Source organism: Seriola dumerili, unplaced genomic scaffold, assembly GCF_002260705.1.
Source record: "Seriola dumerili isolate Sdu_G_001 unplaced genomic scaffold, Sdu_1.0 BDQW01000040.1, whole genome shotgun sequence".
NCBI lineage: Eukaryota > Metazoa > Chordata > Actinopteri > Carangiformes > Carangidae > Seriola > Seriola dumerili.
This window is the reverse complement of record NW_019174295.1, coordinates 3029883-3048154: the sequence shown is the minus strand read 5'-3', so window position 1 is coordinate 3048154 and position 18272 is coordinate 3029883. Positions and strand designations below refer to the sequence as shown.

Sequence of the window (18272 nt, the reverse complement as noted above, 5' to 3'; positions counted from 1 at the left end):
AAGTGCATTTTTGGTGTTACAGCTTTTATTAAATGTTATGTAAAGTTGGTGTAAATTTGTTACAAAGCTGCTAGGCACCTCTAACAGCTGATGGTGATATTTTTCGATTATCTTTTTAAGATTCAACAGCATCTCCAGTTGTTTTTAGAATATTGTGTAATGACAACCATGGAAAAGCAACTTTATACATGGCTTAATGTCCAGACTTAACTCCTCTTCCACCCCAGCTCTAAGACAAACTTAGGTAAACACTGCAAGAAAAAGGGACTATGAAGTACGATGAATCACTAAGGAAGCTCCACAGAAGACTCACAGGATCAAGAGGTCTGACAGTCAACGACACACCAGATTCTCTAATTCTTCCTCTAAATAGTCAAAGTTCAGGTACAATGCATCAGTCACATCAACATTTAATATAATGGGGGAAAAAAACAAGTAACTTATCAATTAAGTTTGGACACACTTGTTGTGAAGCCTACATCACAGAAGAGACTCCTCAAAACTGCTTCTGAGAGTTTGTGCTGTTCAGAAAGTCAAGCATCACCCATTAGGGGTTTTCCGTTTTTTGAGACCCTTTGCACTCCACCATGCTGCCAACGTCATTTCCCCACAGAATCTACAGAAGTTATCCAGAGGAAGAAACCTGTGGAAGGTACATTTTACAGCTGAAATCATGTTTTCTAATAACGTGTTATTCAGAATAGTTTGTGCAGTTTTGTGACTGGAATGAACATTTGTTTATCTGTTGTTACTGCTCAGCTGACAATAAATCTGCTTAAACAAATTGAAGACATAACACAATATTAGAACATTTTCATGATCTATAATACCTAACAGCATTTATCATCAAGTTCATCATGAAGGTTGCAGGAGGGATGGTCAATGAGGCTGGTGTGTGATTTGAACAGTAAGTGTTACAGAAGTCTGTTTTCGGTAATAACATCCACGTTTGGTCAAATCCATAGAGCAACACCAGACTTTTTACATGTTTTAAACAAAGTATTTTATTGTAATCTTCTGATTTAGATTTTTAGGAAAACATCTCTCGTCCTGCTGAAGTCACTATCAAAGCTGCTCTGTTTGGATTAAGTATTTTACGCCACTAGAGTGACAGTTCAAGGTTTACAATCTGTACAGTGCTGAGGTTTTGGGTCACAATCCATGGCACAAAGCCACGAACTGTCAGACTATCAAGATTCATTCTGGGTCACCACAATGCGTTACAGAATACACATGTCAATCTGTATAATGTCCACCACAGACAGTCTTGTTGGGGCAAAGATATCAGGAAATCAATGATGGTTGTTGAACTCCTGCCAAGAAAAGTTTGTGTATTTAAGTCCATTCAAAGTCAAAACATCATGGCATCCAGACCATCCTCCATGAACTTCTTGTAGATGGCCATGAACTTGGCGGTGAATGCCTCCAGGTGGTAGATAGCTTTGTTGCCCATCTGCAGCCTGTGTTCGTAGTAAGCTGCCATGTGGGCCACCTCTGTCTTCAGATGGCCATCGCAGTTACTCAGCAACTCTGTCACCAGTCCCTGTTAAGAGGATTGGACATGGGAAATTAATACTTATTACTTTAAAACTGTTTCAACACTTTGATGGGAGGGGAGGTGAACGTTACCTTCATAATGATCTCAGGGGGAATGCAGTGGGTCAGCAGCTCGTACAGCCTGGCCCGAACCTCCATCAACCTGGAACAAAGACAGACAGCGATTCAAGTCTCATTAACTTCCTTCAGTCTACCAGAACCAACTAACCCTCTCCTCTCTCACTCTTTGCCTCCTACCTCTGAGGGCTCTGCTGGCTGACAATGGCATTAGCTGTTTCTCTTAGGTACACCTCCCAGTCTGTCTCTGGGACGTCTTGGTCCACTGAGAACGGATACCTGGAAAAGATGAACACAGGCTGTGTGAAAAACCTTTCATTTAGATTCCACAGATAATGCTGTGGACAAATGAAAAGTTTTGTGAAAACTTACTGCTGCACTCTGCAGGCCTCACACATCAGAAGAGCTTTGCGGAGGTTGCGACCAGACTTCTCACTGATTTGCTTGGCCAGCTCAGGTGGGAGGAGTAAACCTTCCTTTTTACAGACTGCTGTCAGAACATTACAGACCTGGAAAACAGGTAAAACACAAAAAGGTGTAAATGTCCTGATAACGTCTTGGCATTTTATGAACCCTAATATGCTACTTTCAGATAATAATTCACTACAATCTAAACCGCATCATCTCCATCTTACCTCTTCAGTGCTCGGCAGAGGAACTCTGATAGCCAGACAACGGCTCCGAATTGGCCCTATGACTCTGGAGGTGGAGTTAGAGCAGAGGATGAGGCGGCAGGTGCCCATGTATTTTTCCATCGTCCGACGCAAAGCATGCTGGGCATCCTTTGTGAGTCTGTCCACCTCTGTTAGCAACACCACTGAGAACAAAAGTGTGCAAATTTACTACAAGAGTGACAGTCTGATGTTATAGCTCCACAGAGCCAGAGGGTGGCATCAGGGAGAAGTAGCTCACAGAGGAAGGATGAGCATGGGCCAGCATTCACAAGTTAAAAGGCACAAAGTCTCTTCTACCTTTAAACTCTCTCTGGGTGCTGGATTGGATCTGCTGAGACTGAGCCACAGTTTTAATCAGCTCTTGAATCACCACACGGTCCTGGTTTCCTGCGTCACTGTGCGACATAGAACAGAAATACTTAAATCTCATAATGTGCAATAGTTACTGTCAAATGTAGTGGAGTATAAAGTAGGAGAAAATAGGGAAATACTCAAATGAGGCACAAGTAAACTTAATTTTTAAATTCTCAAAAAAGGTACCTCGCATTGACTTCCAGGTGGTAGTTGCTGGCGATTGTGTTGATCTCAATTTTCTTCTTTGAAGGAGCCTGCAGTCAAAAAAACCAACAAAATAAAACAAATGCACCTGAGCCTTCATCAGAAAATTTAATAATGATTCGTGAAGACAGAGTATGATCTGACCACTATAGATGTGTGCATGCGAGTCGTTTATTGTAAGGGCTCTGTTAGTGACTGCATTTCATTATTTCCCCTCTCACCACGATGGTCTGGTGCTCTATGCGGAGCTTCTCCACTCCGGCTCCATACAGCTCCCTCAGCAGACACATGATGCGGGTCTTCTTCCCTGCGCCTGATGGACCGTACACCAGCAGGTGTGGGAAGTCGCCACATTGAACCTGAAACACACATTTACAAAGAAGATGTTTGTTCTTTGAAATCGGTTTACCTAGAATAGACCGGACTATGATATGTCTTTTAAAAAAGAGTGGACAGAATAAACAGATTACTCCTTGTTCAAGACTCTGACTGATTCAGTTCAAAGACCTTCTGATGATGTTTATGAATCCAGAGGAAGTTAAGTTTGCACTGAGAGGCTCTGCTAAAGTTGTAATCCCTGTTATCAATACCTTCATAATATTAAGAGTATTCACAACCCTCCTTGCTATTCATGACCCTTCATGGATTAAAGTGTTGCTAACTTCCCTTACACATTCACCATATCTCCTCATAGTGTTGTAAACGCTCTCAGTTACGTGTCATTAGGCATTTGTTTTAATGGTTAACAACATTATGTTGATAAAACTGGGGAAAAGGCAACGTTAAAGCAGCAACGACAGGCAGTCACATGAAGTATTTAGCAAGTCACGTTGACGTCATACACTCAAGAAGGTAGCTTAACTCGGTGCAAATTATATAACATGCAAATGACCGACTTTAACCAAGTTCTTAACTACTGACCAGCACATACTACACTTGTTGGTTTCGGCCTGTGCAGCTACTGGGCTTCATGCTAATGCTCGCCTGAACACGGTGAGTTTACCGGAGGTTTGTTTCTCCTCTTACCAGGTTTTTCAACTGGGCCGCTTGGTCTTTATGGTAGTCGAGTTTCCCGAGGGAAGTCGGTCGATATTTGTCCACCCACAAACTCATTGTGTTATGAATTTAGTGTCTGTTGATGCCCGTGTAGAGAGCTTAAAGCCTGTCGCTAGCTGCTGCTCTCCCGCGAAATGTTGTTATTCAGGCATAAACCGCGCCGCCGTTTGTTTCCGAGCTACGGAGAATCGAAGGGCTCAAAAAGGCTGCAGGCGCGTGGTAAATACACAATACGGAAATGGTGCCCTACATTATATGGTAGTGAGATGATTTACTCTGACAGCCAAAACACAACCACTAAGGAAAATTAAAGGCAACAACTTTATTATTATTTTTTTTAAATGATCTTTTATAAGAAGAATGCCAAAAGTCACCGATGCCTGCTTCTCAAATGTGAATATTTGCAAGTGTAGCAGGGATGTCAGCGGGACTCCATGCAGAGCTAAGTGTCAGGCCTATTGACAATGGAAATAATTATTGGCTGTAGCCTTACAACCCATTAACTGTTGCACATTATATTTCTGTTGACTTAGAAATCGATTAATCAACTATGATCAGTGCAGCTTTACTCCAAATCATTTTTATTGCTCAGTGCTGTGCATGTATCTATGCAATACACAAACAGATGACATCAATGATTGGCTTCTGTTGTTGTTATGTGCCGGTGTAAGTATAGGCTTGTGTGTAAACATCTCAGGATGAACAGTATCCTGTTAGTAGAAAGCCCAGGGGAAGGTTTTCACAGAGGTCCAGCACAGGTCAACAGAGGCCCACTAGCAGGTTAATCTTCCTATATCCTATATGGAATTGGAAAGATAACATCTTTTCTTTATTGCTGTGGATTTGTAGGTGTTTACACGGCTACAGTGAAACAGTCTGTTGCCACCAAGGAATGTGAGACAGTTAATCCCATGCCACAGAAACAAAAGCTCACAATGTCACCAAGCTGTCTTGCCATGATATAATGAGAAAGTATGAGCTGGTAATGCTAAACGTGTTGCTTTTTGTACAGAGGTATTATTAAACGCCCTTATTTTATGGTCCCCATCTGGTTAACCCATTTGTTTATCCAACAGTCTGATCTAGGGCCGAGCAAAAGAAGGAAAAAAAGTAAAAACTTTACCCTGAATCCATTCAGGCTCTCATGCAAAAAACAAATAGGAAATTATTTGATCCGGTCATTCAATTTTTCCTCCCCTACCAGCCAAGAAGGTGGAGAATTTTAAATCCAAGTTTTCTGGTATGCAGTGATAGAGTTAGAAAGTGAATTTTTCTTTGCTTATCTCCCTCCATGCACATTAATGTTTGTTGTCAAAATGAGGTTTTATTGTCTTTCATATTTTACACAGTATCTACAGTACACACTGCCAAGATAACACAGCTTACATAATCAGTGTGGATGTATTAGTGTGTTTTTTAATCTGCAGCTAGTCTTCATAAAACTTTTAATGTGCTTTCTCCCAGAGGAATTGATTTGTAGTTTTAAAAAGGGCCCAAGCTGTTATAGACACAGTTGTTTTGCTGGTTTTTTACTGTATCTACCTGTCAAATCTCACCTCGTCTTCCTCTCTCGTCTTTATCTTTGCCCTGCTTTTCTCCAGCCTGACCCAGGTAACTATACGTCTCCATGACAGGAATGTTATATATGGAGGAGCATGTCTCAGCAGGTTGGCGTTGCTTGTATTGAAATGTTTGAGTAAAATTAAGATGCATCCATCATCACTGCAATGTAGGACAGTGTAACATCTGAGGGGCGGTGGGTGAAGTTTATCAAGTTCCTGCAGGAAAGATGATTTATGAAGCTCATACATAATGTATCAGTTTGGCTCATGAATTGTGTGTTTTTATGAATTGGCAGCCTCATAGTTCAACTATTGTTGATGCTGCATGGTTTAACAGTAATTTGTATTTCACATACAGGGGAGGAAAGGTATTTTACAGGGTCAGTTCACCCAAGAACATAGTGATACTTTCAATGGCATTTGGTTTGTGGTCTTTTTGTTCCCTAAACTCAATATGAAAAACATTTGGACAGTCATAAACCACAGATGTTGTTGTGAAACTGTCCATCTCCAAGGAGAGATCTTTAAATATCATCTTGTTATACTGAGACTGCTGCAAACTTACTGTACCATTGCTGAGCCCCTTTGTGTTTAGATGAATTATATCCAATATATTTATTCTCAGCAAATCCGTCTGAAGCTTTTTAGGTACTTTGATGTCACTTGGAAAAAGTTTTATTGTGTTTGTGTGTGAAGAGACATCACAGAAAGCAGAAATACTGCACTCTTAACTCTTATTCCACCTTGACCAGATCTCTTCTCCCCAAGACCTTGAAGGTCAAACACGCCTCAACAGGCAGAATCATCCTCAGTGTTAACGTACAAATAGCAGGTCTTTACTCCTGACCAAAGACATTCCCTCAGAAACATGAAATTCAATGTTTGCTGGCAAACTTGAGGAATTCCACAGTCCGTCGACAGCTTTGTAAGGACCATAAGTCATTTCGTGTTGATTAAGGCTCACACACGGCTTTGCTGTAGTTACAGAAAGCATGAAATGAGAGTTTTACAGAGGATAAGAGCAAGTTTAAAGCATTACCTCATGTGTTGTCAAGGAATGTGCTTCCAAGGTGAAAAACCCTTTGCCTCGAGCCATATTATACAGCAATGATTGAAAAGGAGGAATGGGGTGGGCGAAAGCTGCACGACAGACCTCAAGCCTTTTAATCAAAGTCCGTAAGACTAATGTACGTGCAGCTATTTAATCTGGTTCATCACTTCCACAACAGAATGTTGTATCTGCTTTGACTGCATCTATTTTTCTCTCTTACACATATGCTTGCATTTTCATGGAAATTAACACTCTTACTCCATGCACGTACACACACACACACACACACACACGCACACATATCCACACATACACACACACGCACACGCACATATAGCACAAACACCTGCCTGTGGAGCTCCCTGTTTTCTTGCTGAGGTAATGTAGGAGGGAAAAGCATTCCTCAGCCCTTTCTTCTTCTCTCCTCCCCTCACAGCATTTCATGTCTTTTCAGACATAAACTCACTCTTTCTGTCTTATCTGTGTCATGCAGCTTACAAGCACTGAATCGCCTCAGCTGGATATTTGTGTTCCCTCTCGCTTTCTTCAGGCTGCTGAGCTGGATGTGTTCTCGGATGATACAGCTTCTGTACAAAAACATCTGGTATGTTGAAATATGAATTCTGTGTTTCTTTAAAACTTCCTATAGAATATTTTTTATCAAGAAAATGTTCAACATGACAAATGCCCCTTTATGTTAATTAAATAATTATTGGCATTAATTGAATAACAGTTACCATGTGACTGTACAGTAATATTTCTCCACAGACCGGCTGACACATGGCCTGGGAACAAACATCTCTTTGTTTGCGAGTGTGTACTATGAAGCTCTTGTAGGAAAGGACTCGTATGTTTTTTACACACACATGCTGTCTGAGCTGCAGAGTTATAGAATTTTCCAGGATTTTAAAACCCACCACTGTGTGTTTGAACGACAAAGAAAACATGTCAGGCAAGGAAAGGGTGTGTTGGCTGTGGCCAAAAATATCCACCAGGAAAAAACAATGTGTTTGAGCAAAATGCATTTTGTCAAAAAAAAAAAAACTGTGACAGCTACAGAGTGGTGCGCTGTGCGGTTGTTATGAAGACGAACTTTGTTGACTTTGGCATGAGCCAATCACATTGACATTTGTGGTTTTTCTGGCCCAAAAAATTATATACAGTACAAACTAAACCATCACTATTTCAAAATAATGGAAAAATTACAATTAAGATTACATTACATTAAAATCATTAAAAACATTTTTCATTTATGTTTTGCATCATAAATATATTTTTCTTTACAATTTATACTTTATACTTTAGCAAATTCAGTATAATGAGCTATTTTTTTTTTTTACAAATTTATTTTAAACTTTACTGCATCTAACGGCAGTAGAGTTGAAACCCTGCAGTAGATTGTTAAACTGGAGTACAGAGCCACATCTCACTGCCCAGAGGTCTATATGTTTAGAGACAAGAATGATTGATTTAATGGATAGATAAATCTGCCTAAGCAGTAATTTAATCCTTCTTAAGCAACACACTTGAATCCAGGCTATTTACCCACTTACCACGAACATATGACACTGGATTATACATGCATATATTCTTTAGTGTGCATGTGTGAACATGAATCAATTTGTCCAAATTTACATTCGGTCTCTTTCTGTCTCTCCTTCTCACTCCAGCTCAGACATCAAAGGAATTTTCCGGGGGATTCAAATATGGGCCAAAGTGTAAAATATTAACCACTCATAGCTTCATTTTAGCAACTGCCTGATTGGTCAATTCATCAGGTTCAACATTAGCAATACAGAAAAGAACTTACGGATGAGGACTGGTTCCCTCGTAATGCATGAAGGCCCAGTAGCTGCACTGCCTGTTCAGCAGCAGCCTGACAGGCATATTTACCCCCAGGCTGTGGGTGTCCCTCTGGATGACCTGCAAGGTCAAGTTCCCCTCCTGATCCAAAGCTCCAACAACCACAGAGGAACCATGTCTGAACCTGTTCCTCTGCTAAGATGCGCTTTAGATCCTGTGGCCCGTCATGCTCAAAGATGGACGGAGCTGGAGACGGACAGCTGCTCCTCTTGTGATACAACTAAGCCTGATTTCAAGCAGAATGGACACTGTGGAAGCAGCCAGAGCTCAGACAAGGCTCCTGGAAGAGGTCAGGACATGGAGGTGTCACAGGGTGACGGAGCTGCTGTTGGCAGTAAATCTCAGATGGAGGCACATTGTGGAGCCACACTACCTCAGCAACAAGAAGGGAGCCCCAATGAGACCTCCTGTCCTGATGAGTTGCTTCCTGCCTCTTTACCAGCTCTGGATAAAAGTAGCCAAAGCCATCTGCCAGCATCTGTGGATGCATCAGAGGACTGCTCATTGGATCTGCTCAGAATAGTAAAGCACCACCCGAGCGCCATTGTGTTCTGCGATTATAAAAACCAGGCGAGCTTTGCCAGTGGCAGCTCTGATGGTGGGGAGTCCTCCTCATCCAACACTGAAGAGGGAGAGGGAGAGGATGACGATGATGATGAGGATGAGGATGATGTTTTTCAGGAGACATTACAATATAAGGAATTCCTGGTCAGCCGTCGCCGTAGGAACTTGAACAGGAACAGGAAGTGCTTGAGGAAGAGACAGGATGCCCAGCCTAACAGCTCTGCTGCATCTGGCTGGCAAAAGCCCACCGACAAGGGCAAACAGGAGTTCACAGGTAGCCAGGAGGAAGAGGAGAACAATGGCAAACAGGTAAGAAAAACAAGACAGGAGTAGTGTGATAACACAGACAAAGAAGTCTTATTCATTGTGTAGAACTGCCAGGCAAAGCACTTAAGTGGCTGCATGTCTGTGTTACAGATTGGCCGGTTTCACAGCTGGACATCTGTCTTGTCATTGTAGGAAAAGCACAGGTCTTTACATTAATGATTCAGGTTTCCCAGTAAGCCATGACGGTGTGAGCCAGCAGCACGCTCAATATCAGTGATTTTATTATTGACACCTGTGCTTTTCTCACTGCCACATGCCAAGTGTGTAAAATAAAATCCAATTCTGCAAAACCCTTCCTGCACCACCAGAGGGCAGCAATGTCAAATTGTTTCATTTGTTTTGATCAGCATGAGCTTGTTGTGAAGGTTTTTTTCTACTATCTACTGAATAGCAGATGGTCTCCAAATACCAGATCACAGCTATGACATCTTTGTTGAAATGAATTTACCCGACTTAGCAGGATATTTTTCCTTTTTGCAGACATGGTCACAATGTCCCTGGTTCTGACTGGGCATCTCATAATTATCCCATTCTCATCTTCTCCTCATGTTTCCTGTATGTCTCTACTGTTGGTCTGTTGCAGCAGCTGCAAATCTGGTGCAGAGACACCCTCTTGTTTTCTTACATAATACATATTATGCTGCTAAATGTGGAGATAATAGCTTCAGTATCATTTGAATTATTTGCTATATGAGTAAACTGAGTGTTTATATGTTGAAAGAAAAGCAGTACCTGAACAAGAAGGAATATTTTGGCAGAGATACCCTCAATCATAAATTCCTCTCATTTTTTTTTTCTCCTGGCCCACGCTGGTATCTCCACCTCCCAGCATGCACTTCACCATCGGGCATCGTTTAGTCTGAGCGTGCCCCCTGACTGTGTTCTCACACCTGTCAGTGCAGCCCTCAGCCTCTGGCACGTTCCCATAACGGTCCTCTGGCACTCTGCACACTGTTCTCCCTCTCCTTGGACTGAAATGAAAGGATTTGTTCTCCCCGTGCTCCTTTTGTGATGTCGTTCTCAGAGTTTGACCAAGTAGCTTTTAAAGTCACTTATGGACAGGCTTAGGCCAATGCTCATTTGAATACCTGTTAAGTCAAAGAGGCCCCTTTGTGCCTCCGCATTCTTGGAATATCTTGGCTCGGGCACTTTCGTCACACTCCTCGATGTGGGTTAACAACTTTGCCAAATGAAATAATTTGAGGAATTTGGAGTAAGGAACAAGTTATTAAACAGCATTTAAAGTGAAATGAGGCTTAGGATCTTGGCTGTACTGCTAGAGTCTCATCTCATGACAGTTTCTCGGTCATGTCCCAGATCTGTAGCTTTCAGCCCTGCTCACTGGGCGTTTGGCCACATTACTGTAAAACCAAGTCAGCTTGTCATCAAGTTAAAAAAAAATGTTACAGAAAATAGATTTTTTTTTTTCTTACTTGAGTATGATATGTTATTATAGATGAATAAAGGCATGACTAGTGCATCTTAAAGGGTTATCCTCTTATTTCCATGTGATGTGGTATAGTTAGCCTCATAACAGGAATGTGCCACATGATTCTCTGGATTTGGAAATCATCAGAATTAGTTATACATATTTTGGCAAATGTCTATTATATATTCGCAGCTTTAAAACGGTAGTACGACTGGAGAATTCCTGTTTTGATTACATGTTTAAATCCATTTGATGATTGTGTTTGAGGTTCTGGAGGCAGATAACAGCTAACTCTCAAATGACAGAATAGAGTATTGAGTGGGAGCTGGTTTAATCCTGCTTCAGACTTGGACCAGGTTGATGATTTGATTTGTCAGTTTCAGTTCTTACCTATAGTCTTGACCGCCTTTGAACTTGGTCTTTAATATGTCTTGGACTGGACTTAACGGTCCCATATAGTATAAAGTGAGATGTCCATGTCTTTTTGGTTATAAAGCAGGTCTATGTTCTATATTAATACTGTGAAAGTATAGTGCTCAGTCTACAGAGAAATGCACGCAGCTTGTATTCAGAAACAGAGCCTTAAAATTAGCCGTCTGGACTTTTGTAAATTTGTGATGTCACAACAAAGCAGTCAATGCCCTCAGTCATGTCCCAAGCTCAGCCCATCCAGCCCCACCATCCAACTTCGCAGGATTTGGTTTGTCTTGAGCGTTTACCTGAAATCTGCTATATTTTTATTTATTCACTCAGAAAACAGTCGGCCAATCAGAGAGCCTCTCCTCCGATTGGCTCGCCGACCTGTTACTATAGAGCTCCAGAGAAAAGCCTGAGAGAGGAGATGTAAAACTACATTGAGATGGTCTTTGGTTCTTAAAACGACAAATATATCTTCTTTCTTATGGATCAACACTTCAAATAAAACACAGGGAAAGTGTAAAATATGGGACCTTTAAATGGTGCTGACAGTGGCTGCTGCTGCTTTCAAGATCACAGAAAGATACAAAGAGTGAGAATACTGAGTAAATTATTTCACCTGGATTCAGCTGAAGGAAAAACTTCTACACATATTCTTTTACATGTTTCTTCTCCTCTGTAGAACAAGATGTCAATGTAATTATTAGTTTCACTTCAGAGCACTAATAGACTGAGGGTACACTTCTTTAGCTATTCATACTGAGATGCATCACGATAATAGGCGCCCCAGCCTGTCCAAGACACTTCAGACAAATAATGAAATGCTCTTGAAGCGTAGATACAGTGATGCATTAAGAGCTCTATCCTCTGTAAACACTTTAGACTGAAGCCTATTAACATTTCATGAACTTTGAGAGCACTGTGCTGTCAAAAGTGAATGTGTGCAAGTGTGTATCTGTGTGTGTACGCAGTGGTGTGCATTTGTGTTCACATTTGCACATTTACTTGCAGCTCTCTCTCTCTCTCTCTCTCTCTCTCTGTGTGTATTTGCGAGTGTTCATGTTTGCAGTCACTCGTGCCACTGAAAAGCCTCCACTCCCCATGTTCTCCCCTGGCCCCGGCTCTGTCCCCCATAGTGAGGGTAAAAATAGCACCCTGCTGCACATAGGCAGCCTTCTGTGTTCCTGTGTGTAGGAATCTGGAGATGTGGGGGCTGTAACGCACAGGAAATGTCTTTACTGCCAAAGCCGTTACTGCAGATATTTTTTAAACTGGTCAACATGATGAGGTTTTGGGAATAGGAGTGGACAGAAGGGTGTGTTTGTGTGCGTGAGTGGGTGGGTGGGTGGGTGTGGGTGAGGGCATGCTTGTGTGTATGCATGTATGTGTGTGAGTGAGGGGGCTGTTTTTGGACTTCAAGCTCCTCAAAGGGGCCCTATGTGCTGCTATCAGCCACTGGGACTCTGGGATTGGCAGCACATAGGGCCCAGAGACAAAGCAGTTTGTTCATTTCCTGGAAGGCCAGTGAACAAGTGTTTCAGTCAGAGTCCACGACCAATGGGTGGAGAGGGAAAGAGAGGGAAAGCGAGGGTTGAGGTATGTGCATAGCTATGACATGGACAGTTACAACACATTTACATGACGTACATTGGGTACGTTGCTGTTTTTAAATGTAGCAAATGGCAGCTTATTCTTCACTAGCTGCTATCGTTATCCATATGCTGTATATTTTTCTCTTCTCTTCTCTTCTTGCTCTACAATAATCTCATTGAGAAGGTGTCACCCCCTCCTCCACAGTGTAGGGTACACTGTGTACCCCTAGGCAGGCTGAAAAAGCCCAATGTTCATCTGCAAGGAGCCTGCAGGCAATGAAGGGTGGAGTAGGTGGATGGGGAAGAGGAGTGGGTGTGTGTGTGTGTGTGTGTGTGTGTGTGTGTGTGTGTGTGTGTGTGTGTGGAGTGAGGTTCAGCAGATCCCTCTCTCTCAGCACACATGAAAGGCCTCAGTGCAAGGTGTTAACAGGGTTTCCCCTTGAGCCATATTTACCTGCGTCTGTGTCTCTTGACCCGTACGTTCAGGCTGCTGCGTGTGACTCCATGACCCTGCTGATGAACAAGTTGGATCAGCTCAGTGAGGGGGTCCGAGAAGTCCGAAGCGCTGATTCCTCCCACCCAGACGAGGCCTGCGCCGAGCAGGAGCAACAGAGCACCGTGGTAAGTAAAGCACAGTTGACCTGAAGGATAAAAAATAGTGATAAAAAATTAAGATTTAAAAAAAGTTGAAGTAACAATTAACAGACAATCACAAAGATGATGTATACAGATATCCTATGTAGGGTTCTTCAAGTTATGTATAATTTGAAAAGAAGACAACATGAATTAGAAAGTTTTTGAACTTTTTGACAAGCAAATGCATCGACCCACCTACCACCTTCTGAGTAACCAATACAAATGTTTTATGATGATTACTCAAAGGTGATTAATCATACCTAAATGGGGAATCATAGCTTAATGAAATTAAGTTTTTAATGTGAAAACTGTATGTATTTTAATTTAGAAAAAAGGTTTTTTTATATATTTTTATATTTTATACAAATATAATTATAGACGAGTGTGATTTAGAACTTCTTTATGAGTTGCTATAACATAATTAATCACCACTTGAAAACCAAATGAAAACCTCGTAGGACCTCCACATGAGTCGATCAGACAGTTAGAGTGGCTGTCTGACGTGCTGCTGTGAGTTTTAACTGAGGGCACCTTACGTTTAGAAATCACATAAAAGGATTGCATGAAATTTGAATTAGAATCAAAAATGGATGATGTCTATTATATAGTTTTCATTAGACTGCAGAACAGTCTAATGAAAGTACCAGAGTGCCTTTATTTTCAGTCATACTGTATGTTGGCTACTCACACACCAGCACAATTTACCATTAAGTCAAACAGCGTGCCACACACATGTTGGACAGAGAGCCTACTCAGGAGAATGGGTTGCTAGGCTTGCAGTCTCTCCCACTATTTAATATGGGGTGGATTCATTAAGAAGAACAGTTTGGATGGTTTCCAGGCCTGTTGTTTTTCTGCCATTAAAGCCTTTCATAAATCAGGTAGTTTCTGATTCGTCTGGCATCCATCTGGAAATAAGCGCTGAGCTTATTCCAGCATATTATTATTTAAAGGTGTATTTAACATAACTTCTGGAGGAGAAACAGTCTGGAGATGGCTGCTGTGCTGTGCTCCTCTGTTCTCCTCTCACAGGGCATTCCAGCTGCCTCATTATGCTTACCAAGTGTAAATCTGGTAACCTCAAATAGCTCTTAAACCAACAGCACAGAAGTTTAGGAATTCGTATAAAAAGACTGTATTTAATCAAGCTAATCTTAATCAAACTGTCTGGCAAGCCAGAAAAACAGCCATAAAATAGACATGCTTAGCTGTGTGTATCACATTCTCTGTATTTTTATGTCACAGTAAAGTACTTTTTTTTTTTTCTTTTTTTTTGTTGCAGTAAGCCATCATGGTAAAATACACAATACAACACAATATGATGATGAATGAAAAGGAAAATCAATAAAAATGTCCAGAGGAGAAGAGCAGCAGAGAGACCATTTATTCCAAAAATGTCAAATATTTATGGGGTAATTAAGATTAAATGATCTCAGCCCAGAAGAGTAAGACAGCAGCAGCAGCAGCAGCAGGAGAAAGCTTTCTCTTCTTTGGCAGTAGAAGACATTCAGGGTTGGGTGCAGGGCAGAGTGATAAGGAATTAAGATTTGTTTGAATTCACCAGTAGTGAAATATCAGAAGTTCCTCTTAAACACCCTCAAGATAGTCTGTTTAAATACAGTAACAAAGAAGTTTCAGTCAGAGGAAGACATTGGCTTAACATATAACAACTCTTTAAATAACACAATCGTTCCAAACAATGTTTCTGATTGTCTTTTAATTCTTTCCTCACTCACTGCACTCAGATCAGACGACATCCTTTAACCACGCCCTTCATTATGCTAATTACATTTTTTTAAAAAGTGAGTTCTTTTGTCAGTCAGATGTAATGTCTGTCTGTCAGCTTTCCACTTTTGTCTAGACTGAAATATCTCCACAGCTCTTGGGTGGATCCCTGTGACATTTTGCACAGGCGGACATGGTTCCCAGACCATTAATCATCATGATGTGATCATCTGATTGTTCTTCTAGCGCCACCACGATGTTCGCGTGTGAGGGTTTTAGGGAAATGTCTCAATATCTCAACAAATAGTGGATGGATTATCATGAAATTTGGTTCATACATTCATGCCTCCTTCTGGATAAATAACTTTAGCGACCCCTAAACTTTTCATCTAAAATTTCAATTTATATGACCTAAAAAAATCTTTTCCATCAGCCTCTGCTGTACTCTGTGATAATTAGTGCTAGAGAGAGAGAGAGAGAGATAGATAGATAGATAGATAGACAGATACATAGATTGGACATGGTAAACATTAGCCTATACCTGCTAAACATCAGCACCATTCTGAGCATGTTAGCATGCTAATGTTTAGCATTGATTTGGCTCAAAGCAACACTGTGCTTCAGTACAGCCTCTCAATGCCACTAACATGGCTGCAGACTTCAAGTCTCCTCTGTTACATGGACTTTCCACTGTGGGAATTTTCTCCATTAAATTCCTATTAGTTGAATGAGATCGAATGGAACAGAACACTTATTAATTAAAAGTAGCAAATAGGGAAATACAGTTCAGATGAGACATTCACTAAGTTTCAGTTTGAACTGCACTTTGTTTTGGAGACACAGTGTCCTTCATGTTGTTATCTAACTGTGACCGCACAGTTAGGAAATTAGCCACAGCACCATGCCATCTCTATGATGGAAATGCTCTACAGGGTCAGAGAGGGAGCTTTCTACACAGGGAAGCATTGTATGTATGTGATGAAGGGAAAATGTGTCTCTCCACGCCTGCATTTGTGGATTGGATTCTTGGTTGAGAAAAAAAAGCGTGCTGTTTACAGAAATTAATGCCATTCCTCCTTCACTTTCAGTTACACACACACACACTCACATTTGCACACATATCCATGTTATCAGCTCAGTGTGGGACGGGAGGGGAAAGCGGGAAGCGCAGCGAGCGCTGAAGTGGGTACAGTAGTTGAGTCATGAGGTCAAGCCGGGACGGACTTTCCAATGTTGCTACTGAGCTGAGATACAGAGGGGACGAGGATGGTCAGAGATGATAAGGATTTTTCTGAATAAGAGGAGGGCAGGCACGTCCATCGTCAGCAGTGTCTTATATCGTCAAACAATCCCCACATACACCAGCTCCACTAAATACTCCACAGAAACCACACAGAGATACAGGGAGCTGCTGAAGAGGCAGGTGACATGAAGACAGGGACTGGGGTAAGAGACTGAAGGAGACACAGCCGCATAGAGACCGTAACTAAAGACACTGCAGTGTGTGTTGAATTAGCATAAAAGCATTCATTTTGAGAGACAGCTGCAGCTAATATAAGACAACAGAAGAATGAACAGCAGCAACAGATGGAGACTGATGTTCTTACAGCTGTCACAGTTTCTTACATAGTGAAAGTAAATAAATTCAAAATGTATATTCTGTTTGTATTTTCATGACCACTTGGCAACTTCATCTGCTGAGTAAAGATCACGCCTCCAGAAGAGATCCTGAGTGAAACTCGTGGTCACATAGTTTTTGTCAGATCGAGAATGAACTTTCAATCTCAGCGTCTCACGTGGGATTCGTAGGATCACATTTGACTAATTCTCCTCCGTCCTCCCAGCAGGGTGCTCCCGCCGTGGGCAGGATGGCGAGCCGAGCCCTGAGCCAGGATCAGGGAGCCTCCAGAGCTTCAGACAAACCTGAACCACTCACCAGACGGCGCTCGCGACCTCTGACCCGCAGCAGACCTCTGACCCGTTCGTCCCTCTCGTCCCCTACACACCTCCATGCTCGACGGGCCAGGGTGAGCCACACTGCGCCTCTGTGTGTGTTAGCCGTTTAGCTAGCTGTATGTTTGTAGTGACCTTCAGTATATGTGGTCGCTGCTTCCTGGTTATCCCTCTATACACATTATAGATAAGATGGTAGAAAGCTGTTTGGAAGGAAAAACAGTTGCGCATTCATTTGTCAAAAAACTTTTTGTGTCCTGATTCTTTGTTTAATCACAAATGCAATTGCACTACAGTCTCCTGCACCTTCTCCTGTGGGAAACCACTGTGGCCCAGAGTTTACTTAGATCACCATTACAAGCAGATATGATGGTATCCGCGATTTACCTCAGTTTGATCAGCTCACAGATTGAGTTCAAACCTGCAGTCTTCGCTGCTGTTAACTAAGTCTTTAGAAACAACGTGCACGTTGGTTTGGAGCTAAACCAGCGTCTAACACTTTGCAGCTGACCAGGCAGACAGGAGCTTCAGAGGCATGTCTGATTGATATAAGTTGATCAGTTGATCGTCTGAGGAAATGTTTTGATGTCTACCAAACTCAATTTGAAACGTCTTCTGAAAGCTCAGACCTGTTTTGTGCAGTGTAATTGTGGTCAGCGATCTGTTGTTTTTTCAGGCGTACTATGCCGAAAGGAATGAGCATTTTATTTTTGCCTTGTCAGAGCTGCTTCTCTCTTCCTAAACATGTGGATCTCTCTTTCCCCTTTGCACTGCCTTGTTATATTTCATGTCTACCCTATGCTTTTTCCAGGAAAGTAGATGTTTTCTTCATTTTCTCTTTTGACTTTTTCTTTAAAAACCTCAGTTTACTTCCTTCCTTTCTTCTGTCATCGTCCTCCCTTTCTCTTGGCTTCTGCACAGTCTGCATGTTTCCTGCTGTTGTGTAAATAAGGTGAAAGTAAAGGGATGAGGCAGCTCAGTATTACACAAGGTCACCTTTTTCTGAGTCACCACTACGGCAAACAACAAAAACCACCTCAAATAAAAAAAACAAAAGAAAAACACTGTTCAACAAGTACAACAGTCAGACAGATGACGAGAGGTAAAGAGCAAGAAAATGGGGGAAATTAGTTTAATTGGTGGCAGGGTTCAAAAGTCCACCAATCATCTTTTATCAAGAATGAATACACTTTGGAACTGACCTTGGAAAAAGTAGTTTGATCAACCAATCCCAGCTCACACGGCCTTCAT

General features: G+C 41.7%; 2 protein-coding genes across 4 annotated transcripts in view; one reads left to right on the top strand and one right to left on the bottom strand.

Annotated features, from left to right (window-relative positions):
* Nucleotides 1-1339: 1339 nt before the first annotated feature.
* On the bottom strand, nt 1340-4074 carry rfc3 (replication factor C subunit 3). Its single transcript, XM_022738802.1, has 9 exons — nt 3873-4074; nt 3068-3205; nt 2829-2896; nt 2586-2683; nt 2250-2431; nt 1987-2123; nt 1795-1893; nt 1630-1699; nt 1340-1543 (listed from the first exon to the last, which is right to left on the bottom strand). The coding sequence occupies exons 1-9, from the start codon at nt 3957-3959 to the stop codon at nt 1352-1354; spliced, it is 1071 nt and encodes a 356-aa protein (XP_022594523.1). The 5' UTR covers nt 3960-4074; the 3' UTR covers nt 1340-1351.
* A 4260-nt stretch (nt 4075-8334) lies between these two features.
* stard13 (StAR related lipid transfer domain containing 13) overlaps nt 8335-18272 on the top strand; it is a 50851-nt gene continuing 40913 nt past the window's right edge. The window contains exons 1-4 of one of the 3 annotated variants that reach the window (XM_022738790.1): nt 8335-8628; nt 8668-9251; nt 13194-13328; nt 16916-17095. In XM_022738790.1, coding sequence (XP_022594511.1) covers nt 8349-8628; nt 8668-9251; nt 13194-13328; nt 16916-17095 — 1179 coding nt within the window. In that variant the 5' untranslated portion in view covers nt 8335-8348. Of the gene's footprint in view, nt 8629-8667; nt 9252-13193; nt 13329-16381; nt 16515-16912; nt 17096-18272 lie in introns of those variants that run through there. The other 2 variants (XM_022738787.1, XM_022738786.1) reach the window with 2 other exon arrangements.

Excerpts from the sequence above, each read along its gene's own strand:
- rfc3 (XM_022738802.1), bottom strand. The coding sequence starts at position 3,959 with ATGAGTTTGTGGGTGGACAAATATCGACCGACTTCCCTCGGGAAACTC. Across the intron at positions 2,124-2,249 it reads CTCTGCCGAGCACTGAAGAG|GTCTGTAATGTTCTGACAGC; the intron begins GTAAGATGGAGA and ends CCTGTTTTCCAG. Across the intron at positions 1,544-1,629 it reads CCCCTGAGATCATTATGAAG|GGACTGGTGACAGAGTTGCT; the intron begins GTAACGTTCACC and ends TCCTCTTAACAG.